We start from the raw sequence: 25,386 nt of genomic DNA on the forward strand, positions 1-25,386 counted from the left end.
TGGCAAGGCTTTCCTACACTTTTACTGCATGTCTTAAGGTAAATAAAGATCAAGCACTAGGTCTTATCTCAGCAAGGCTGACTGAAGGCAACTGAGCTCTCCTAGGGCTTACACTCCATCCTAGCACCATGATTCGGCTTTTATAAATGGCTTTTCCACGTTGTATTTAACACATCTGCCATCAAAATGAAGTGAACATGCCAAACACTATCATAGGTATAAAAAAGTTTTTTAAATGGCAAGATGTAATTATAAGGTTTTTTCAGTCAACCTATGGAGCCCCAGGGCACCTCCACTACTTTTAGTGCACTGGCATCACAAAACCACAAAGAGAAGTTATAGTCCAGGAGAGGCAGTACAAAGGCACTAGACACTTGCAGTACTCAACCTTCCCTACAGCTTCAGTCAGGGAAAGGGGTCTTCAGTCACATAATTAGAAAGCAGCCATTTAGGAAAGTCACCAAACCTCATTCTCTTTCAGCTACATTAAAACTTAATGCTACAGTGAGCCTCAAGGACTTAAACTTGAAATATGTATTTCCCACTTTCAATTACTCTGCTAAGACTCAGACTGAACTGAAATTGTGTTAGAGCAAATACTAAGTTTGGTTTTAATTCCACACAGTATTTTTCCCACTTAGATATCTACAAGCCTACCTGCATTTACTCAGGTTCACTCCACAACAGTAAAAAAAAAGTATCAATTACTAATCATCAGAAAAGGCCACTTAAATTCAGATCAATAACATTTTTCCATAACAGTTATTTTTTAATTAACCCTTTCATATAGAAAAGCCAAATCTGCTAATGCTTAATGTTCACCTTTTTTATATTAGTGTTTCATGGTAAGAAAACCTATGAATAGAAAGACTAATATAAAATATAAAATATAAAATCTGCATTTCCAGATTAAATATTTCAACTTAAAAAGTCCCAGAAAACTAAGGTGTCCTCTTGTGTCATCTTTTATGGCAAAAACTACTACTCAAGAAATAAGGATGTAATCAAGCTGTATCTGTTTAATTAACTATCTACCTAAAAATGTCCATTTTCAAAACAAAGCATATACAGAGTATTTATTCAGTCTATCATACATACACAGACGCACAAAATCAAGAGATCATCCCAAAAAATTCTCAGATTTTCCAAAGTTTGTCATCTCCACAGTATCCAGAGTAAAGAATACTAATCTACCTCAAAGAATGGGAAAAAAAGATCGTTTTAGCTCTAGAGGACAAGAGACACTGCACTGGAGAGAGCTACCAAGACAGTGCTGCCCCACGGAGCTCAGCACTAGTGCTGCCAGATGCAGACCAGTTCCCACAGACCTTCATTGCCATCTCTCTGCTGGGCTCCCAACAGCTCCGTTTCTCCATTTCACAGAGAAACTTTTAGACCTGCACTGGGTACAACACAAACTCAAGCAACACTGTGTCATAGTATTAATTTTTTCCCCAAACTCATAGCAGAGCAACTAGAAAACTGAAGATTTAAACGCAGCTTTAAAGAAGCTTGGCAGGAGCAAGCCCAGGTCTAGCACCACCAAAGTTTTAGAGGCAAGAAAATTATTTCCAACCAAAAATTAACTACATAAGAGAAAGTGTCTCAAAGTTCTCCCTAATACATCCTATACCACCTATTTCAGATTTTCCCGTTCCACCATCATTTTGGAACATTATGCAGGAACACCAGAATTTCATGCACCACAATCTCACAGCTGGTAAGTCAGAAACAAATTAGAATAAACTCTATGTGCAAACAAAAAAGTATCTTTCCACCTTAAGAGAGGCCAAAAGCTCCATACAATACCCAGTTTGTGACAGGTGTTCTATATGACTAATGGAGATCATAAAAAAAACCAAATCAAATTCATGACTTGTAAAATGCTGCTAGAAAATACAAAGCTATAATAATCAAAGACTTTTAATGCCAACCTTGCAGATAAATAAATAAAAATATTTTTTAAAAAAAATATATATACATATACACACCACTCCCTTAAAGGAAACATTAACACTCAAATTCACATGGATTCATAGTGCATTTACAGTTCTCAAAACTAGAAGTTATTTCCTAGTTAAACATGTGTGTAAGGTTAAACATACTGGTTACATAAATTGGGAAGACAGCAAAGGTGGGGTTGTCTCTAGAGAACTGTTCAGATGGGAAGACTTTAAAACAAAGGTGTGTTACCAGAAACAAAATGTTCCTATGCACATCATCTGGGGGTTGTACATGGTGGACCTTCAACACACTGGGTAGTCCACAGCAAGGACAGCTCACGTCACAGGGAGCATCTGCCTCTGAACACAGGTGTGAACTCATCCACCTCCCTGCTCAACCAAAAGGTTGACCAGCCATCATGTCACATTTGTTTCCAGCACCTTTGCAGACTCCCGCTTGATATTCTCTTCTATGAAGAACTAACACAAAGCATCTCAAAAGTGTGTTTTAAGACACTTTAATGCTTATTTATCCCACTCAGACCAAACTGACGTGGTCTGCATTCAGCTGCCATCTTCTGATCAACAGTAAGAACAGTTTTGCCTATAAAGTTAAGAGCAACTCTTAAAATAACATCTGGCATCTTGAGACTAATGCAAAGCTTCACTTTAAGGAAAAAACACAGTTCCTGAAAAAGAAGCCCTCACACAGAAATCCACTGTCAACGTGATTATATCACCTCTGTCACAAACTTTAGAGTTTCAGGAACTCAGTATACCAGGCCAGTCTGGCCAAAAACAAGCTCACCCAAGCTGAAGCATACCCCAAATCAAAGACTAACCCATCGTTAGTTGGACATTGACAGAAAATGTGAAAGCAGCCCTGATTTTTTTGTCATTAATCTGGCCCATTGAAACTAAGCATTTTAACTCAATATAAGGCGTTAGATCAAGCTTCAACTTGTCATACTTCTTTCAGACAATTATCTTTTCTAGATATCAGTTTAATTTTTCTCCAATTTCTGCAGTACAAGAAAGGTAAGAACTACAGTTCTGAAAGCAACAGCAGGTTCAAAACTATTCTATTCAATGAAAAAATAGGTGGCTTAAATTCTCCCTCTTTTTACATGTTTATAACCTGCTTGATGACTTACCTCTCTTCCTTTATGTGTCACCAAAGCAGCCAAAGGCTTGGCATAGAATCTGCTGTAGGAAAACCCGAGGCAGCCATACATACTGTTAGCGGTGAGTTTCAGAGCTTTCTGTCTGATATCATACTGAAAAGAAACATAACCAGCAAAAATGATACAACCATAGCCAACAGAGAACAGAACTTAATGTTCACAATTACATTCACAGCTTTTTATATAGTCTTCATCAATGATGGGCTAAAAGTAAAGCACATTACAATCACTGCTCACTACTAATCATCCCTATTCTGCAAGACTGATCAGGGCACTCAAGGGGAGTGGAAGGAAAAAAAAAAATAAAATCAAAGGAGTTCCATAAAACACACCTGTAAATAAAGGTCAGGATTTAAATCTGGCTGTTTCATTAACTGCTTAACTTGGCGCCTTCTCTCCACCAGTTTCCTGATTTCTTTAGGCAAAACTCCCATTTCCAGAGAAGGGTCCGGAAGCTCTGGAATTTCTTCTTCTTCTTCAACCTGTCAAATGATCACCACTGCTTAGCATTTTTTTGCTTGAAGATTAAATTTTCATGTGTTAAGTGAAAACCTAGGGAACTAACACAGCTTGTATCTATGTCCACAGAGCACCTGAAGCACATTTTAGAACAAGCCTGAGAGGGTTTTTTATGGTATCTAACTATATTTACTTAATCCCAGCTGGGGGACAGAAACTAAACTTGTCTTGATCTGGGAGAAACCAAAGAGACAGTGGACCAGTAGCAGAATTTATTAATTTTTCTTTTAATGTCTGTGGTTTTTTTTTTGTTTTTTTTTTTTTTTTTTATATATATACACACACACATCCAAATAACACTAACACTCTCACTCTTAGGTATGTATAGATAGGTACAAAAATACATAGAAAAGCATACACACAAATGATTCTGAAAAAATGCATCCTTTTCTTATTACTGCATAAGTATTTTTGGTGCTCAGAACTGTGAAACAGAGTACAAGTTTTGTAGAACTGATACTTTGAATAAAATAACAGACAAAAGAGAAATCAACAGTAACAGCAGAAAGAAAACTCCACTCCAAGCAACTCTTGACTATATGAAAATAACAACCTAACAGAAAGCACTCATTCTTTTTGTTAGCATAATCGAGCAAATGGTTGCTCAGCAAAAATGGAAAGAAGTTTCTAGGACAATAAAAGAAATAGAAATATACAAAGAAAGGGCAATAAAACTATTAGGTTGGCAAGTTTATTAAAGGAGTCTGGGAAGATTCATAGCAAGAAATTACACCAAAACCTGACTAAGTAGTGTATAATGAGAGAAAACAAAATGAGCTGCCTCGGTTTTACAAAGCAGGGTAAATCCAAAGTGAGTATGGAGGAACTTACTGACAGAGTTCCACATACTTTTTTTCCTCATTTCTGCAAGGGTACTTACATTTCAGTTGTTATGGGACTATGTCCCCTAACTACTTATGCACAAAACACTAATTCCAACCTGTGAGCTGATACTAGTCAAAAATAAAAGCCTCAGGTTTAACCTTTAGACCTGACCAGCTCACTGTTTCAGTTTACAGTACAGCTCCACCAACAACAGTGCCAGCACAGCTGAGGAAATCAGAACAAGCAGCCATGGATAAGCCATGGCCAACTTAGCTGCTGAGAAAACAGTATGTGGAACTAAACCTTCAGGAGGTTTTCCAGTTGTGTTTAACAGAGTTTAAAACTATATTAAGACAGTTTAAGACTGTATTAAACAGCGTGAATTTCCATGAAGCTGGTCCTGCAGCTGATACAGTCACAGTATCACTCCCTGACAAACACCCCCCAGGATGCACACAGTTTTCATGATGTCTAGTAAGGGTTGAGCTCACACTACATTCTTTCCCCCAGGCATGAGACTTGTGTGGCCCTCATTCAGGTACATTGGCATGAATTCTGAGGCAACTTAATTTTAGGAAGCCTTTACCAAGTTAGGATAAAATTGGTCAAGGAAATCAGGAACTGCTAGGAGGACCTGGGGCTGAAAAAGGCCAACAGAGCCTCATTAAACATCTTGTTTCATGAGGATACCAAGATTTTATTTAGATAGGAGATAACTTACCAAGATTCTGTAAGAGTATTGCTGAAAGGAAGATGATTGACATATAATATTCAAAAAGTCCCAGACCAAAACTTACTACAAAGCATCTTTAAACAAGAATCACTTTGTTGAAGTGGGGGGAGGGGAATTACACACTGAAAAAGAACAGTTTCTTAAAAAGCTGATTCACAGAAAATACCGTAAAGTTAAGACAGTGTAACTTCAGTCACAAGTTAAAGCACACAAACCTCTGCCTTTTTCTGTGCTTCTGATGACAGCCGCTGCACTGTGGTAAAACAGATGTTAAACTCCTGGATAATTGATGGGTACAAGCTGTTGAAGTCGAGAAGCAAAATAAACTTGTCATAAAAACCTAAAACAGAGTTTAAAACAAAAGTCATAATTACTTAGTCTCCCTAAAGACTTACTCCAACTCCACAACTAATTTCAGTGACAATAATACATTGTAGCACACTTCCCTTAAAATAACAGTTGAGATGCACCACTACCCATTTGAGAAAGCTGTCAGAAGTGGAACGATCCAACCCCATTAACTCACCAGAGTTGAACAGATAGCTTCTGTGTTACTATAGGACACTTGTACAGTTTTCCCCACATAGAGGAGAAACTGAAAGGAAACTTACGTGTCCATTAGAAAACTGTACACAGATATACAGCCCTAATGCCTCACAAGACCATAATCTTCTCACAAAAAGAAAAAAGCATCCCAAGAATAAGTCACTCCAAAGCCAATGTTGGGAATTTCCTGACACGCAACACCCCCCAACCTCCTGCAAAGCACCACACTAAACTCTCACGAAATACACAGATGATACTCATTGCGATCGATATGCATTAATGTAACCTACCTGTCTCATACTTCATAGAAGAAAGAAAATTGCCATATCTTACCAACTTTGGGATCCAAGACTAAGCCCCCAGCATACGCTGCTTTCTTTTTCCCTATCTTTGATTTATTCTGATCTTCAAAATCTTCATCTTCATCCACCTACATGTGGCATTTAAAAAAGTCATTATCTAGTCTCCAAGATTTCTATGCTGTTAGAGGAGTTATTTTTGGCAAATCAAATATAAAATTGGGAGCCAGTGCATAAAGTTTCTTTTAAAATATATGCAAAACATGGTGTTTTTCATCATGATCCTTATTAAAGCTCTCTACATATCAAAACAGCATTCAAATCAACTCCTATAGGAAAAACTGCTAACAAGGAATTACAAAGACCTTAAGGAATTGTCAACATTCAACACAGCACTAGTATGCATTTTCTGGATGGCTGTAGAAGTCAATAGGAGAAAAATCAGCTTAACATGCAGAAGTATTATTGCCTGTTTAAAATCTAGTTTCTGGAAATACAATGGCTGGGCTTTAATGAAACAAATAAAAACCTTATTACTGAACTAAAGAGTATTTTGCTGTTTGGTTTGTTGTAGGAAGAATTTTTCTCCCAGTTGTTCCATGCCATTCTGAATAATTTAAAATTCTGTCACTGCTTTGAAGCAACAATACAATCAACAGATCTTACTGCTTTGGAATTTGCTGTTGAACTTATTTAAAAGTAAAACACAGTGAAACACAAATACCTTCTCAGATGTTAATTTGTTTATTGCAAAACACAGATGTTTCTATAAACATATTCACACTGGTATTACTCAAGGAACTTTTAATTATTACTCAAGGCATTTTTTTTTTTTAATGCCCTTGGATATTTTACCCATAATCTCAAATCACCCACCTTACAAATTATACTTAAATACTGTTCATCAGCAAAATAACTGTAGGGCAAATGTGCATCTATTAAGCAACACATACTATCTTCTTCTTTACTATTTCCCTCAAGAGAAATGTACCTACTGTATTTCAATTTTAAATTAAAATAGCAACCAAGTTTCCATAGATCTGTGATATGATAGAAAAGGTGTTAGAATGTCCTTTTAAATCATACATTTCTACATTATCAATTTAGCAAATTGTCTTTTTTTAAAATTAAGCATAAACTGTAACATTAAGTTACAACTAAAACTGTCTGTATTTGGGGTTTCCATGCTCTCACAGAACAGTAATACATAAAAGACAGAAGAAATTTTTATTCTTTTTAATGAAAATTCTTGAAAAAAGAAAAATTTGACCCACCAGTTTCTGAGGAGGCTTCTTAAAAACTTGTTTGTCCGGCACTATGTAGTCTTTTTCATTAAATGCATGAAGCAGCAAGAACTCATTACGTTCAGATCGTCCACCCATCATTGTCCTTGACTACAGAGGGGCAAAAATACTCATAAAAAACAGACTAAGCAACATGCTTCAACTATCTCTAAGTTCACCTACCATTACTATTATCCTGCATCATCACCATGCACAAAACTCAAATGTGATATTTTTATGGAAGTTTTACATTATTCCTTGCTTAGATCATAAAACTCACACTCATCACAGCAAAAAATTCACAGCATCTATATTCTCAATTAGTTTTTACAAATTAAAACTGGTAAATCAAACACAAAACACAGAGCTGTTTTTGTGGGACAAAACAGGGGAAGAGGGAGGAAGTAATAAAAATGTACCATGACATTGCCAGAGATGTTTGTTATTTGAAGGGCCAGTGGCAGAACATTCAGCTCACACATGATCTGAAGAATGAACTTGGCATCCATCCAGGTGTTTTCCAGCATGTAAATTAAGCGAGAAGAATCACTGGGAAAAGAAGGGGAATGGCCTAGTAAAGTAAAATCAGCCTCCTTTGTACCCTGCAGCAGTTTAGACCTATAAGCTGTATGGAACTCTAGCACACCAGTGCTGAATTACATAGCAAGCTCTTTTAACTGAAAAAACCCAAACAGACAAACAAAATCAAACCCCCAAAACCTGAAGCTTCTGTATCTTATTAAGGTATCTAAACCAATGCTCTCACAAATCAGTTTTATTTGCACATAACAAGCCACCACCCAACAGTAGCCTGAAACATTATAAAATGCTGTTCAGATAGTATTTTACTTCTCAAATACCAGCATGCTATGTCAGCATCTCCATGACAAATCAAATATGAAAGCATGAAATTCTACAGCAGGAAACCAGCTCCTCTACTTCCAGTGAAGGATCAAAAACATAAATCGGGAACATACCTGTACATATTTTGAATTTCCTCTGGTAGAATTGTTACCTTCTCTGTTTTCAAAATCTGACGGACCAGTTCAGACAAGTGGTAACTTTTGCAACGTATTAATTCTTTAGCAGAAATTTCTACATCACAGATCATTCGACCACAGGCAGCATTCCTTTCAGCAAACCCTCCTCGACCCTTAACCATATGGGACAGGACAGAAAAATCCAAACAAAATTAAAAGATACAAGCATTAACAAAGAACATCAATGCAAATATATACTTATAGTGTATAGAAAATACACACTCAGTCAAGTCAGTTGGTCACTAAATACTAATACTCTAAATGCTCTACTAAATACCAATAATACTCAAGCCTTATAGTTATGCCCTAAAGGAATTCATGGTATCTTTCAGTATATATAGATATTAGGAAGTAGAAACTTAACTCTCCTTTACTAGCTAGATCTTAATTCTTAAATTGTCATGCCTTTTTTTTTTTTTTTTTAAGTAATTAAGATAGTTTTAACAGGAACACGGCTGTGGATTTTGTTTTTCCTTGGAGGATATTTTTTTTGTACTAACAGCAGAAAAAAAAGTAACAGAACAAACCACACACAAATACTTGGCCTCTAGTAAGGCCAGGAACAGGCAAGAACGTGGCCACGTTCAGAACTTCAATACTCCAAGACTCACACATAGTCCACTGAACAAATACATACTAATAACTACAGAATTACTAACTTAACAGCTTTCTATGTGAAAATTCACCAATCAATCCAAACTACTTTCTCTCATTTTACAGTTATAGCAGACAAAGACTGTTAAAGACTACTGCAATCAATCTGTCATTACCATCATCCCATTGAAATATGTAAACTACATTAGCCTAACTTGAAAATTAGTTTAGCTTATTACTCTAATAAATGTCATACAAACACCCAACATCTCTGATCTGGGACACATGAAATCCTGCATGACCAACAGTCAAAATACATCAGTGTCACATTAACAATTCCTCAGCAAAATTAATTCATTTTTAATCACAAGCGACATAAAGGGGCTTAAAAGACTTGAGCAATCTTATTACCCCAAGCTTTGGCATGTTGGACCTCCTCAGTCGACCTATCTTGGACCAATGAGGGACTTTGGACACATGAATTCTTTGAAGCAGCACTTCAAGATCAAATCCATAAATATTGTGACCCTTGAAGCCAAAAAAATAACAAAAGAATGTCACAACAAATGCAAATTGAAAGACTTACTTTTACACACTTGATATTCCTTTGCCCTTCGTGGTTTTTTTGCAACTAATTTGTGGCATTATCTGTCTCATACAAAGCACTAAGAGAACACTTATTAACAGTACTAATTCATCTTAACACTAACGATGCTATTCAGCAGAATACCAAAATCAGCTCTGTAACTCTGACAGCACACACAATTCAGCTTTATGCTTTGATACCAGAGATTAAGATTTAAAGCTTTCAAGAAAAAATGAAAAAAACCAAACAAACAACATTCTTTATACAGCATATAGACAGATGTAGCTATGAGTAATTCCTTTTCACTCCACTCATAAAAGTCTCACTATTGACATGAAAACACTGTAATTTTTTTCCTTTTGATACCACAACAGGCATAGCGGTTATATCTGAACAGGAAGCCCTTGCACCAATATTTACATTAAAAACACTCCAGCAATATCTTCCAAGTTCAAACAATGCTGAGGACCACTGATGACACTGATCACTCAGCTGAAAGCAAAATGCTACCCTGGATGAACACACACCTATGCGTGTGAGTCTCCAGGAACTGTAGGTTCACCATAACAGATACACTTGCGTAGTGCAATACTGAGCTACAGAAGCAGCTCCTTAAAACCACTAGCATCATTACAGGCATGGCAGAGGGGTCCTACCTATATTGATACAGCTTGATTTTCAACAGCAGTAATCAAACCAGGTGCAAATTGAACTGCACTGACATGACTTTGATGGTTTTAGGACCAGAGCTCTCACACTCCTACTACTGACATCTTCAGTCTAAAACCGCTGGCTGCAGTGTTTCTCCCGAGTCATTCCCACAACCACCAGGAAGCTCAGCTTGTAGGGAGAAGACTGGATACCAATAAGCCACAGTAAGCTGAAAACATCAGGTATCTGACTGCTCATTTCATCCTATTCCCACCACTTAATTATTTGTATATACACCTACAGAAGAGTAACAAGTCATATATAACAAACCTCAGATTTATAGCCAATTTCAAATTGTCTTAAAAATGAAAGTCATGAAAGTCATGACTGTACATTAATTAAACATAACAAAAAGAAAGTGAAAATTAGCAATTAGAATAAATCCTCAGCTGCCAATACAGTAGAAAATTTAAGAATGCTTATTACAAAACTGCTCAGATCCCACAGATTTGTATAGGTTATCATTCTGATTTGCAGCATAAACATAATCTAAATGGTGACAAAAATTATATGAGCATCTGAACTGTACGTATAGTATACTGAAACTATCTGAACCTTTAGGTGTACCAGAAGTTCCTTATTTTTCTAGAAAATCACAAGGCTTTTTTGTTGGTTTTTGTCCGAGTAAAGATAAAAAAAATGTTTCAGATACTTTGGAAATGCTGCCTATTTTAGATATTACGGGAAATAATAGGATGTATAAAATACTGTCAGTGAAAAACTCGGTACCATCTTTTCATCCAAGTCCACCTCTGTCTTATAAGCAAATTAAACTCATAAGGCAGTCTAAAATAAACATTAAAAAACCTGCAAGGGGGCAAAAGAAAAAGAACAAAGCTGACCAACTGACAATACGCTTTAGTTTAACTCTCAAAGTCTCAGAACTACTCACCACAACAACATCTGGGTCAATTTTGTGAATCTTCGCAAGGAAAAATCCCAGCAGTGTTCTCTCTGTTGCAGCAATTTCTATTTTAGCATTCTAAAAGGAGCAAGAGAGCACCTGATTTCAATGACCCAATAAGTTTAAAATGGAAACATCTCCTCTCCCCTACTACTTACAAGACAATAATAAAGCACCACAGAGTTCTCCCTTTCCTTCTATAATTCAAGGCTTTTTGTTCTCACTCTTACAGGCATAGAAAGCTTTTCTCAGAGGCCTTTCTCCATTTTGCTTTTGTATGCAGGTGTCTAGTGACATTTTAAGAGCCTCCTAAGAAACAAGCACACCAGGAGAATGCTCTGTGTGCATCCTTCACTCACAAGCGTAAGATCACAGAGAAACAGAGGAAAAACAAATACAGGTTACTTTATTATTGTGTCATCTCTCCCAGTGCCCTTTAAAAAGGATGTCTTCTACATTTTGACAGACTTTTACTCTCCAAGGAAAGAAGAAACAAGTTCTCCCAATTTACTATGAATATATAGGTGTAATGAAAAATAATCACAAATTTAACCTCTTAGCAAAACCTTTCCAGTTCTCTTTTATGAGCACAGCTAGCAGCAGTACTGAATCACACTGAACACACACATCCGTTTTTACAACAAACACAGCAGAAATACCTGGGTTTAGGTTTGCAGAGTGGAAAACTAATTAAATAATCATGTCATTCCTTTGAGTATTTCTCTTACACATCTTATCCAAAGCAACCTGAAGTTCACATTTTAAAAGAAAATGCAGAGTTACCTTCTTTTTAATAGCTTCTTTGAAGTCATAAGGAAAAATGCTATCGTTCGGTTTGGAAACAACTGCAAAATAAATTGTATTTGCTCTTACATACATGTTGTTAATTGTACCCTCCTCATAAGCATCCATCCACAATGACAACAGGACATAAGGAAAGCTAACCTCTGGTTCTAAAAAACCTAGCTTTATGTGAATACTTGTCATGAAGATAACCAAATACTTTCATAAAGTATTAAACAATTTTAATCAGTCAGATTTGAGGTTATCACTGGAGGTTAAAACTATGGTCCACGGCTTCTGAAGAACTTCCTCTCACAAGCATTCGAAACACTTCAATCACTTCTGACTGAGGTCTGAATCTTAAGGTTTAGCTCATCTTACTATAACAACACTGCTGTGAGAGATATAAGAAAACTTGTTTATAAATAAATGTGACATGTTTAAATTCTGTTCAGAAGAACTGAAAAATAGCTAGTGACAGTAAATAAGTGGCCTAAACTAATGGCTGAAGAAAGTAATCCAAGACAACACATGATAAAGTAAAACTAATAAAAATTATAGAAAACTGCATGGTTACTTCCCATCAACTCAGACCAATATTTTTTTCAATGAAGTCTTCAATAAAAAGTAATCAATGAAGTTAAAAATAGGGAGAAAAGCCAGCCTGGGAGTTGAAACTTTGTCACTTGCCTATTTCAAACCATTATTGTTGGAGTGACAGAATGAAATTTAAGAAAAACACATGAAAAAAAATTTTAAAAACCAACACCAAAAAAAACACCAAAAAAACACAACAAAAGGAAAACTCTGAAGGTATTATTTTTATAATAATGAACCGTTCCAAGTACATACCACAGAAGTGCATCTGAAAAGGAGGCTGAGGTGGAGCTTTGTCCAAAGGAAATTTCTGATGAATCAGAGCTGCAAGAGCCACAACCTATAACAAGGAGATACAGAACACAAAACTTCATAAACGTAACTACTATCGAAACCCTTTTTTCCTTTTTTTTTTGTTTCCTCATTTCTTTAATCTTGTTTCTACAAAGTATCTTTTTAAAATTAAATCCAACTATAAATAGTTAAAAAGAAGAAAAGTTATCAATTGTTCTCCAGTAAATCAGAATCTACTCTTAAATTATAATCTTAGAAATCTGAGAAAAAAAGTAATTCATTTTGGAAAATTCTGCTTTTATCAAACTTTATTCTCAATCTGAATAGACCCTGCAATTTAAAACAATTCCCTTATGAAGTGCAAGGGAGATGTGAGGAGGGCAGGACATGCAGAAGCCTTGCCTCTGGAAGGGCTGCCCCTGAACAAGCAGGCAAGACTGCTAAGGCAGCAAGAGCTTTTAGCATTTAGAAGCTATTTGCTTTACTGATCTGTTAGACATTAGGAGGAAATTCTTTTGTGCGAGGGTGATGAGACACTGGAACAGGTTGCCCAGGGAAGCTGTGGATCTCCCCTTGGTGGAAGTGTTCCAAGGCCACAATGGATGGGGCTCTGAGCAACCTGGTCTAGTGGGAGGTGTCCTTGCCCAGCAGGCAGATTGAACTAGGTCTTTAAGATCCCTTCCAAGCCAAACCATTCTGTGATTCTATGTTTCTGCTTGCTTTGCTTGCTCCCCAGACACCAGTCAGGAAAACCCAACAGAAGACTAAGCAGATAGGCTTTAGAAACATCTTGGCAAGCTAAGCTCTGTTGGTACCCAGCGTGTATCTCAGTATGTTGGCTAGAAACAATCAATTTCCCATGTTTCCCAAAAAAAATTTTCAGCTTCACCAAGAGCAACTAACTCTGCTTGAAAAAAATTTCAGCTGAATTTTTCTTCCATTCAATTAGCCAGAAATAACTATCATACTCTGAGTGAACACCAAATCTCTTCCTAAGCTAGAGAGACATGTTGAAAAACAGATAAACGTGCCTAACTATGCATTGAGGTCTGCAGTCCACAAGGGAGTGGCCACCTACATCTCTCCTCCTTCCTGAAGAAAGGAAAAATCTTGCAGCAGAACAGTAGGTTCTTTGAAGTTCAGAACAAATCTCATTCTATTTCAAAATTAGCTTTATCAGCAGAAAAACCCGGTCGTTTTACCTAGAACCCAGCTCTACCAAAGTAAAAAAGAAAAATATAACCCATTAAAAGCAGTTCTGGGACAGTTTCATTTATAACTATTATACACCACAGAAAAAATAAAAGGCTTTAAAAAAAATGCAGGATCCATTGTCACACTAAGCATTCTCACCAAACAGGCCCCCTAAACCCACAGTTCTCATGCTGGTGAGACCTCAATAAAAATTTCTTTGGAAAGCTGCAAACACAGGAAGTTTACTCAACAGTAAATACACTTAGATGTGTTTTAACAGGTGAACTTCTTCCAAGCCTTGGAAAATTTTTATTGTATGCCAAAGAACAAAACCAAAGCAAAATAAAGAGCAGATTGCTTACCTCATTCTGGTGAGTCTTTGGATTCTGAGTGGTCTTCATGCTGAGGGACATGACCACGAGAGGAGGAGGAGGAGAAAGTTCTTTAACCACGTTCACCAAGGCAGGTTTCATGGCCACAGCCTCCACCTTACACCAACTGACTGACTGATTTGAAGGCTCTGAGAAAACAACATGCATCACCTTCACTTCTCTGGGAACTACAGGTATGGCTTCTCTAATGGCACTGCTGCACAGAGCAAATCTTTTTAACATTCTGCCCTTGTGGAACAGCCCAAGATCCAGACTAATCCTGCCTGGGCTCTGACTCTCCAATCAGAGGCCTAGTTCCAGCAAGGGCTCTTTAACACTAAAGAAGAGTGGGAAGATTTGTATTGAAGCCAGAAGATGTGTAATGCAAAAAAATAATTCAGGCAGCTTTACACAGAATCACAGTAGAGAACAGCATAACCAAGTGAGCATAACTTCACCTAAATTAATAGACTACCTCTTAGCATCTTACAGTCAGTCCACAGAAAGCATGCTTGATAACAACTAAATTAATACAAGTGAAACTTTCATGTACACAGCAATTTCTTAAACGCTTCAGAAAAGGCAGCCAGAATGCTAATCAAAAGATTTTTTATCAAATGAGAACAAGAACATATGACTGACTGAAATGCACTGGATAATTAATTTAGATAAAGTCTCTCAGAAACATGATTATGGAAACAAGGATATGGGAGATGACCTAAAAACAGTAGGTAATATGAACTATCTCAAAATGTAAGGGCAGTCACAGAAAGCTATTCAGGCATAAAATGTACAAGAGATAAATTATATAGATGGAAGGAGAAGACATTCTCTGCCCCTTACCAACTGAATATTTTGGTCTGTAATTCTTCACTTACTTTAAAGTGATCACTCACAAAAGATGCTGCTGAGGTAACTCACTACACACAGAAGGAAGCAAAGGTTACATTTCTGAGGGATTAACTTTTTGAAGATAGCTGTTGGTAGACCCGGTTCTCTTCTTCGCTACAAAATTACTTGATCCTTCTCTGAAAACCCATGTCTTTTACCTTCGTTAATTTTTTCTCTGCCAAATGCAAAGAGCTAACTGAATAAAATATCTTAATTTATAAAAAAACTGACCAACTCTCCAAAGGAAGACAGATGATAAATTGCTTAACACCTTTTTCTTTCATCTCCAGTATCTTTACAACCAGAGCTTCAACCTGCACTCTACAGAGCAGTGGTCTCCAAAATGGGGTGCCTGAAGCACACAGGGTGTATAAGACACACAGGGTGTGGGAAGAAAATATTTTTGTACCATTAATAAATAAATAAACACTTTTAAAAGTGTTTCTTTCATATACCTCATCCTGTTCGAATTTCTGGTTTTGGGTTTATTTTATAATGTACATATTAGTACAACAGTACAAGCATAAAATGTATAAACAAATATCTGTATATTTGGGTTACGTGTTCCATTTTTTATTGACAGGGTGCAGTCTAAGAAGTTTGGAGACTGCTGCTCTAGAAAACCTCTGATGCTATCTAGCATTGATATTTAAACTGCAAAGCCAGCTTCATTATGAACAGTGATGACAGTCTTTGGAGAAGTTGTAGGAGTCTGATTGAGATTCACTTATTCTAAAACTTCCAGGTATACTTCTTATCCCTGAGATCCTCTGTGGGAATTGTGGAAGGGAAGCTACACAAGAAAGCAGGAACCTTCTGGTAAACTAGATACATAAAAATCAGCTGTGGGGCACAAAATCTAGCACCATGACCACAGAAATTTGTATACACTAGCCAGCTTAACAGACAGTTTTCAACAGAGTAGGCATGCTGCAGTTTTGAAATGAATCATAGAATGGAGGGGACCTTAAAGATCTAGTTCCAATCCCCCTGCATGGGCAGGGACACCTCCCACTAGACCAGGTTGCTCAAAGCCCCACCCAACCTGGCCTTGGACACTTCCAGGGATGGGGCAGCCACAACTTATCCAATAAGTAATTCTGATACCAAGATATGGACTCCCTCTGGAACCTAAAGGCTGTAATGGCGATAAGGGAATGGCAAAAAAAGAGCTCCCTTAGTTTACCATTTAACTCTGGGCTGGAATCAGTATCTGACCTCAGGCAAGGTAGCCTAAAGGGTGATAATGTACATCAGCACTAAGAAAAATTTAATACTGCCTGAACTGTTAGTTACCATTGCCATAACATTTGTCATACTGGATATGAGGAACAAAACAGCTCTGGGGTTTTTTCAGGTGAAGAAAAAAATGCCAAATATATACAAGGTCAATTCTTGGGAAAAAAAGTGCAGATGAAAATTACTCTGAGGTCTTTAAAATCAATGCCAGGAAGTACACCGATGCTTGACAATGTCTGGTGGAAAGCCCACCAGTTAATCCATCCTCTGGCAGTCAGGGAATGGCCTTGTCTATTGTTGCTCAAAATCCTTAGTGGTATCAGCTTTGCCAGTGACTAAGCAATGTGCTGAAGAGAAGAATCCTCTTGGTACCAGTGTTCAATACTATCAATTCTATATTCAAAGTGCCTCACAGAGACTGTATGAATAGATGTAGCTTTTGTCCAGTATGATCAACTTCCATACATTCTTGGGAATATGCAGCAAACATTGAATAAATGGCTCTAACCAAGCCAAAACACAGCAGCATAACCATCTGTCAGTGGTGCATGTCACCCATGAGCTGGGAAAGATTTCAAACTAGAAAAGCTCCACATCACAAACTTTCTCAGTGTCAGGAAAAATAAACAACTAACACACAAACAAAAAACCCACCTAGCAGCAGTATGTTCTTAAAAAGATGCATTTGTAGAAAACCCATAAATCTTAAATTAGCAAGAGAAGAAAGAGGAATAAATTTGTAGGAAATTAACATTAGTTCAGTATGTCTTTAGGGTATGCAACAGAGAAGTTGCTAGGCTCTGCACAGTTCCCTCTCACTGCCATTCAAAGTTTCATCTACACAGTGTGCAAGTTTAGATGGATAAAGATCTCACTAGAGAAAGGAAAAATAAGTTACTATTTGTACTAGATACTGGAAATTAGACAAGTAAGTTGCAAAATTAATTTACAAAATTATAATTTATCAGTACAATTTAAATCTACCCTCCTCCCACCAATCTATAACCAAGAATTTTACATGCAAACCACCATACGTGGATTTTTTATTTCCAGCCAGCATGGTCCTTTGATCTTCCTACTCATCAAGAGAAGTTCCAGACTAGAGGTGTTGGTTCCAAATACATGTGAAAATGTTTGTCCTTTCAGATCTTGGGGAAGCCGAGGGCATTCAGCCTAACAAGTAACAGAAAGCAGAGAGTCATTTCACCCCACAGAAGTCCTTAAGGTTGACAAGCTATATTCAGACAGCACCTTAAAAAACCACACAATACCTGAAATCACTGTAATTTCCCACAAGCAAAGCCTTAACCCATAGTGCCTCACTGTAATTGAAGAAATTACACCTGACTTAAACTTAACTGACTTAAACCGGTGCCCAACAAGATCAGGACAGTAATGTAAAAAAGCCTTGAAGCAAAAGTTCTTCCTCCATAATGGATGCAAGAGAAAAGTAGTAACATCAGCCAAGACAATGTTTGCTGACCATTTTAACACAGAAACTGCTCACGTTGTAGACTTACTTAGATAGTTACAGCTTTAATCTTGCCTGTCACATAAAGGCTGAATTAAATGTTTGCATGGAGCTACAGAAAAATGTAAGGTAGCTAGTTAATATGCTGCTTTTGCATCTAGAACTAGTATTAAAAAAATGGTTTAAGAAGACAGTATTTCAATAAACTGATATAGGTTCAAGACCGCTGAGTGTCTTGCACTTGAAACCAAATCAATTATTTTTGCTAGAATAACCACTTATGGGATTTCTCATGGGAATTTTTTTTCATCTTCACTGCTCTATTTTACAGCTCTTCAAAAAGTCTTTTTCACCCAGCTGCTATTTGCAAGAGCCATATAAGCAGAGATATCAGCTATATTCTGTACATTAATTCAATAAAACAATTCAGGGTAATAAGTAATTTTAAACTCCTTACAGCTCTTTGGGTCCTGATCCAGTACAGCTAAAGGGCTGTTTGACTGACTGGCTGATTCAGTGGCAAGGCAATAAAAATAAACCAGAATAATTATGAGTATAGATTGATATAAATCAATAAGCAAATAATAACTGGGAGAGAAGGAGGAGGGAATGCAGTAGTTTTAAGATGTATTTTTTCCCCTTTATGCTTTATTTACACAAATAGAGCCAATGCTAACAAATTAACATGTTCTAGGTTACCTGGTAAATAAGTGTTTTTGTTAAGGACTAAACAACGAACAAACTTTAAGAAAAAAAGCCATAAGCTTAGGTATTAACTCCTTTTTTTCTTTTTTTTCTTTTTTTTTTTTTTAATAAGATGACAATGTGCACCTAACCACACAGTACAAAAGAATTACAGCCACTAGCTAATGAAGATCAAATCATGCCATTTTTGGTTTGGGGTTATTTTTTTAGTAAAATTATAGCATTATTACTTAGGTTAGAAAACAGGTTATGGTCTCTCATCAGATTATACTCACCGAGTATTTAACTTCTAAGTATTCAGATTTTGCTGGAACATCTGGGATCTCAAAAGCATAATATTTTTCCACTTTCTATATAAAACAAACATATATTTTTTTCAGTTATCTCCCAACTGAATATTCCTTCTGTCCAAGAAAGCTAATGAAATAAATGCCAGCCAAAACATATCTCAAATATCATGGCCTTGATCATATATTACCAATTCTGCAACTCATTATATCCATCTAAAGACAGTAAGACTGTTTCAGTACCTGTATTTAATATCTTTAAGTCTTCTTAGCATGAAAAGCTTCTGCACAATTGACTTAAAAGTATACTAACCATTACAAAGCAAAAAACATACAAGCTTAATATTTAAAGGAAACTCAGAAATGTTCTGTAAATCACAGGCTTCAGACATACTAATGAGAACTCGTGGTTGCAAACCACCACAAAATCACAAAATAGGGCTGAGATCGAAAGACATCTCCAGAGATTGCCTAGACCAGCCAGCTGCTCAGGGCTGGGTCAACTAGAGCATGTTCATTCAGGGTCCTCTCCAGTTACGTTTTTAATATTCCCAAGGATGGAGACTCCTGAGACTCTCTGGGCAACATGTGCCAGTGCCTGACCTCCCTTAGAGTAAATAATACTTCTGTGTTCTGATACATTTAAGGTGTTTCAAATAGTACCTACTGCTCTCACCCTCCATTTGGCACCAATGAGGAGAGTCTGCCACTGTCATCTTTACTCCTGTCCATCAGATATTTATACACAATTATAAGATTTGCACCACCAATCCCTCAGCCCAAACCTTCCTTCTCCTGGCAGAGCAGTCCCAGCTCTGTCAGTCTCTCCTCACATGACAGATGCTGCAGGTCCTGCAATTACTACTTGTGATCCTGTGCTGGACTTGCCCCAGTATGTGCACATCTTTCTCATACTGGTCAGATCAGCTGAACCTGGCACTCCACATGTGTCTCACCAGGGCTGTATAAAGGGGAAGGACCAACTCCCTCAGATTTGTCACTAGGGACTGGACTCCAGCTAGACTGTGTGTTGCAGTGATCACAACCCTGGGAACCTAGCAGTGCAGACGGCTTTTAGTTCATCTCTGTGTTCACTTACGTAGCCCATACTTCAGTTTGTGTTTGAGGATGCTACGGGAAACAGAGTTGAAAGCCTTACTAAAGTCAAGATAAACAACAGGCACTGCTGTGTGTGTCTGGAAAACTGTTGTTTTCACAACTATCTGCTCCATCACCTTTTCTCAGGGCTTGAGGTGAGGCTGACCAGGGCTTGAGGGTCCCTGGAATCTCCTCCTCCTTGCCCATCTTCAGAGTAGATTTGACATTTATCTTCTTCTAGTCCTTGGGAACCAACTCTGATCAACATAACCTTTTAAAGATAATCAATTTTTGTCTCACAATGACATTGGCATTGGGCAGCTCTCTCCACACTCATGGGTGCATCCCATCAGCTCCCATGAACCTGTGTCTGTCCAGTTTGTTTAAATGTTCCCTAAACTGGTCCTCCTCCACAAAGAACAAGTCCTCTTTGCTTCAAGCTTTCCTTCTGGTCTCTTGGGGTCAGGGATTGCTGAAGGCTGGACTCAGCAGTAAAGACCAACGTGAAGGTGAAATTGAGTATCTTGGCCTTTTCCATGTCCTTTGTCACCACATCCCCTGTCCCTTTCAGCAGCAGGCCTACATTTTCCTCATGCTCTCCTGTACCTATAGAAGCTTTTCCTACTGCTATTTGTCTCCCTCATCAGATGCAACTGCAGGTGGGCTTTGGTTTTCCTTTTTCTACCACAGTTTCAACTCCATTAGTCTGCCCTCTAATCCTGACCCATAAGCTCTTGACCAGCTTCTTTGCCCATCCTTAGGCTGGGGTCCCTGCATTCCCATTGTTCTGACACATAAAAGGGACTCTCCTCACCATCCCCAACTGTCCTTCTTAATCATGCCCTATCCCACCACATCTGTGTCCCATAGCTGCACACAGTTCCTCCTTTCATACTGCATACTTAAGTGTACTGGCACTTCAGAGAGGCAAGAGAGCTGATTTCCCAACCATCAGCCAGCTCTTAAATTTATTACATGCTTAGAACAGAACCGTTTTTATGACAGTATTGCATTTTTCATTTCGAGTAACTTGGTTTTTACTAGAAAGTAGTCAAGTTTGTTTACATACCTCTAACAAAGACAGTTAAAGCAGTCTCAGGTTCAGTATGTTACTGAAAGGTAAGTATCACTTCTGCTTTCTTGAAGAACAATAACGATTTTCCACAACACACACAGCTTATTATTTTCTAAGAATAACTACCTTCATTTTCCAAGTAACTACAATATCCTGTGCAACAATACTATGGTACCTGCTGAAATGCCATGTGCTACCCCATAATACGTCTGTTTTGCCCTGTAACACTTCACAAACCATCTTCGCCACTGTTACATATTGTTATTACATTATGCCATAACTATGCTACAATACTACTCTTACTACAAGAATTCTTTGAAGCCCCTTAAATTAAAAAAAGCATATTTTCATGGGACAGTGTACTAAGTTCAGCACACTATACATAGAGTCAGCATAATATACCACTACAGTAAGTTTAACACTGACAAAACAAAGTCACCATAAATTGGAATAAAATTCACAAATAAACAAAAATGCAGAGTTAGGTAAACTCAAAGTTACTTCGTTTTGATGTTGGGTCATTGCTGGTTTTTATCCTGTAATTAACAGCATCAGCAATAGCTCCCTCAGAGCACTGCTATGAGCAGTTAAGCTTGCTACTTATAACACTGCAGTTTGAAGGCTGCAAAGCCTGTGTAGAAGAGGAGAAAGCCCTCTACTATAAATATAAAGATGGCAAATCCATCAACAACTATTGCATCAACAGCCCCATGCAAGCAGAAAAGGGTAATATAACTTGGTACAAGAGCACCAGTATGAAGTCAGAACCACCTTACAAATTAGCATGCAAATGTAGATCAGAACTGTTGAGCCAAAGCAGCACCTCACACCAGCAGCACATGATAGCTGTAACAGAACAGATGGCAATGCACTCAGTGCCTGTAGCACGTATTACTGGTGCCCCCCTTCCTTATTCTTTTTTTTTATTAAAAAAAAAAATCCCTCTCAGGCTTCAAACAAGTTCTCATTGCAAACGCAAGCTGAACACAGTTTAAAAATAGCAGGCTGCAGTGATTCATCTGTGTTATTCCACAGAGCTCAGCTCAATTACACAAGCGTCTGGTCATAACTGCAGTGAATGAATGCTCTGCTGCAGAGTAATCTGCCCTTCAAGTGGCCCTTCAGAGAGCAGAAATGAGCAGCAGTGATTAGCTGCTAAGTTCCTAAGTGGAGTAAGGCTGCTTTAAAATTGATTTGTGAAGACTTGCTAACTTGGCAGCAGTGCAACCCATTGAAGCTACAATTAGCAGCAGGTGCAGGAGGAAGCAATATGGCTTAAGTATATCTGTTCACAGGGACAAAGTTTGGTGCTGGCAAGGCCAAGATGCACACAAACACACACAGAGAACAGCTCGTCTCAGTGTATAAATACTGGCTCTCTCTGCATCATCGCAAAACTGTGTATTCTGAATAGAAGCCTGGGTGCATGGCACGATGCTAGTAACCTTTCTGATCTCCAGAAATGAGAGAAATGGAAGAATAGTTTCTCAATTTCACAGGACTGTGCCAAAATGGAGACTTCAGGTTATTCTGAATGCACTGGTCATGAGTGCTCTGCTGAACTGAGCAATAATGCCATTAGCCCTTTAAAAATCTTTCAAAACACCAACCCTTCTCACCACAGTACTGGAATGCTGGCTGCACATCACAGAACAGGGGAGTTCTTCTAAAGCATATTAGCTCTTAACCACATACAGTCACAATTGTGGGAAGATCACTTTTTTGGAGCATTCACTCAGCTGAGAGCCACCATCATTTCAATTTGAGAACCCTGGACATCCCTGTGGAAAGAGATGCACACATCCCTGGTGGTCTGACTGCAATGAAAAGAAAGATGATGTCTCCCTATTAAAAACAGAATAAGGTATCTAACCAGGCAAACTGAGATCTCTCAGAAAGGAACAAAAGAAAAAGAGGGAGCAGTAATGGGACAACCCCAGTACTTCCAGGCACCAACAGGACCCCCCTGCTGTAGAGATTTAAGCCTGGCCAGATTTGATGCCACTTGCTCACAGTCAATTCTGTGCTAAGCTGGAGTAGCTGAGTAACTGCAATACTTTCCTTGAAGAGTCCTCCAAAGGCCCCACCAGCAGCCCTACTCTCCAACCCCCTTTTTTCTCTTACCCTCCACGTTTCTAGTGCCATACCCTCATGCTAGCTCCAGTCATTATTAAATCCTTCCAGGAGGCAGTAACTATCAAAATAATCAGAAAATCATGCCAGCAAAATAAAGTTGGATAGCCTTTTACCATATTAGTAAAGTTCAGTTTACTGAAGAGTCTGATGAATTCAAACGGAATTTGAATTCTTACTGTTTAGGAACATTCCTAGTAGGTTATTCCAGAACTTCTTTGCACTCCCAACTATCCTGCCTAATTTATTCATGTATTAAAATTTATAAATTTGTTCGATTGCTAGAACTGTGCTTTAAATAGCTTTCTTGCTGCTCATTCCCTTTTAATGTTTTAGAGAGCAAAAATACCTTATCATTATTCTTCACTTTACTAGTAAAAGCTAAAAAAAATTAAAGATCTTTCATAAGATATCTCTGGTATAACTCATTCTCTTTCTGTCTCATCCTTATTATCTTTTGTACCTGTTGTCGCTTGAGTTAATCTTTCCTCATCATGGTGATCAAATGTTATAATATTCTGTATAAGATCTGAACAGTGCCTTAGTACTGCTACTTCTCTGTTCCTCCTAGGGATCACTCCTGTGTTACAACCAAGGACCCCACATGCACTGTAGTCATGTGCACAGACAACACAATTGGGTTTTTCATCCCAAGCTTTGTGTACACTCAAGAAAAATATGGTAAGCGTTGAACTAACTTCAGAAACTACAGTCCACATACCTCCTGCATATGGATTACCTTGATTTTTAAAAGCCATATTTGAAGGTTAAACTATTATTACTCCATTTTCTTGCTCACACTGTTCTTCCTTAGCACACCATGGAATAGATGGAGGTGAATCTTTCCCAAGATTCTGTCAGCAGACCTGCATCTTCTCAAAGGCCTTTCTTTCCCCTTCCTTGCATTTCTAGACTACAAGTGTTTGTATCTTCTCTTTTAATGAAAAATTGATTTGCCTCGACTTTCCTCCCTCGTTCCTTACATTATCTTTGAAGAGTGAGCTAGTAAAAACTTTTTTTTTTACCTATTGTTAAATTGATTCCTTTCCAATCCCCATACTTAATGGGTAAGTTAAAATATAGAGGAGAAATAACACTGATAAAACTGAAAGTTAAATTTGCATCAGTTTTGAGAAAATAAGAACAAGAAAATAACAATAAAATGTTGAGAAGTTCTAATGAAATGTGCATTTTGCCTGAATGATGGAAACAATGCTACATATTGATGAAGACGTCAAATCTTGCATGAATTCGCCATTTGAGAGACACTGTTACCACTTTCACTTAAACAACTTAAACCTGCTAAAGTACTCTAGCTTTGGATTATATGACCTCCTGAGGGTCTTTCCAACCTGAATTTTCACATGAACTTGTTTTCATTTTATCGCAGTTACCTACTGCTAAATTCTATTCTTCCTGCATTTTTACTTGCCATCACATTTCCTGATCAACTATTCAGGAACAAACCCTATGAACTCCTAAGACTGCCAGCCTGGGAAAAGTTACAACTAATTCCACACCACCCAGTAACTACAATGAAAGCCAGCTCTGTCAGACAAATGACAAGTTACTTCAAGAAATCAAAAAGTTTCTGGGCACTTCACTCTGAACCAATTTTTTCCTCTAATTGTCACACACAATCTCCCCACTTCCCCCCCACCTCATGCCAGAAGACAAATGCTCTGTGTAAATGAACAAGTAAGTCTTCTCACACTAGCAAACAAATTCAGTCGAAATCTGCAACACTATCAGCAATTACAGCTCTTTTCCTGAAGAGCTATGACAAGTACTATGTTACTGTATGTGCAAATCTTCCACTACAGCAACATTTTGTTTTTCCAGTATTCTTCTAAGGATTTGCTGAGCAAACCCAACACAGCAAAATAGCACTTAATTAAGACTATTGCCCATAACTATAAGCCCAGAACATCTTAAGTTTCAGGACTGGATGACAGTCCTCAAAACTTGCTACCTCCTGTATAAAATGCACTATGACAATCCATGCTCTGAACAAGAAGCATTCTAAAAAGATAAATCTGCAAGGGTGAGAAGAAGCATGAAACAGGCTGTGGGGAACAGCA

At 37.7% G+C, this 25,386-nt stretch overlaps 1 protein-coding gene and 1 non-coding gene across 5 annotated transcripts in view; both read right to left on the reverse strand.

Annotated features, from left to right (window-relative positions):
• The window catches only part of POLA1 (DNA polymerase alpha 1, catalytic subunit), a 202,625-nt gene that overhangs the window by 163,682 nt on the left and 13,557 nt on the right, over positions 1–25,386 (reverse strand). For all 4 annotated transcript variants that reach the window (XR_007888390.1, XM_051608243.1, XM_051608242.1 and 1 more), the window contains exons 13-26: positions 18,988–19,062; positions 17,571–17,709; positions 14,398–14,555; positions 12,803–12,887; positions 11,951–12,012; positions 11,156–11,245; positions 9,378–9,494; positions 8,310–8,485; positions 7,752–7,881; positions 7,324–7,443; positions 6,084–6,180; positions 5,420–5,544; positions 3,460–3,609; positions 3,098–3,220 (exon numbers count right to left, since the gene is read on the reverse strand). Coding sequence is in view for 3 of the 4 variants with exons in the window: in XM_051608243.1 (XP_051464203.1) it covers positions 3,098–3,220; positions 3,460–3,609; positions 5,420–5,544; positions 6,084–6,180; positions 7,324–7,443; positions 7,752–7,881; positions 8,310–8,485; positions 9,378–9,494; positions 11,156–11,245; positions 11,951–12,012; positions 12,803–12,887; positions 14,398–14,555; positions 17,571–17,709; positions 18,988–19,062 (1,647 nt within the window). In the remaining variant the exon portion in view is untranslated. The remainder of the gene's footprint in view (positions 1–3,097; positions 3,221–3,459; positions 3,610–5,419; positions 5,545–6,083; positions 6,181–7,323; positions 7,444–7,751; positions 7,882–8,309; positions 8,486–9,377; positions 9,495–11,155; positions 11,246–11,950; positions 12,013–12,802; positions 12,888–14,397; positions 14,556–17,570; positions 17,710–18,987; positions 19,063–25,386) is intronic.
• On the reverse strand, positions 5,692–5,822 carry LOC127380314 (small Cajal body-specific RNA 24). Its single transcript, XR_007888473.1, has one exon. It is a non-coding gene; the product is annotated as a small Cajal body-specific RNA 24 (non-coding RNA).

Source organism: Apus apus, chromosome 1 (genome assembly GCF_020740795.1).
Source record: "Apus apus isolate bApuApu2 chromosome 1, bApuApu2.pri.cur, whole genome shotgun sequence".
NCBI lineage: Eukaryota > Metazoa > Chordata > Aves > Apodiformes > Apodidae > Apus > Apus apus.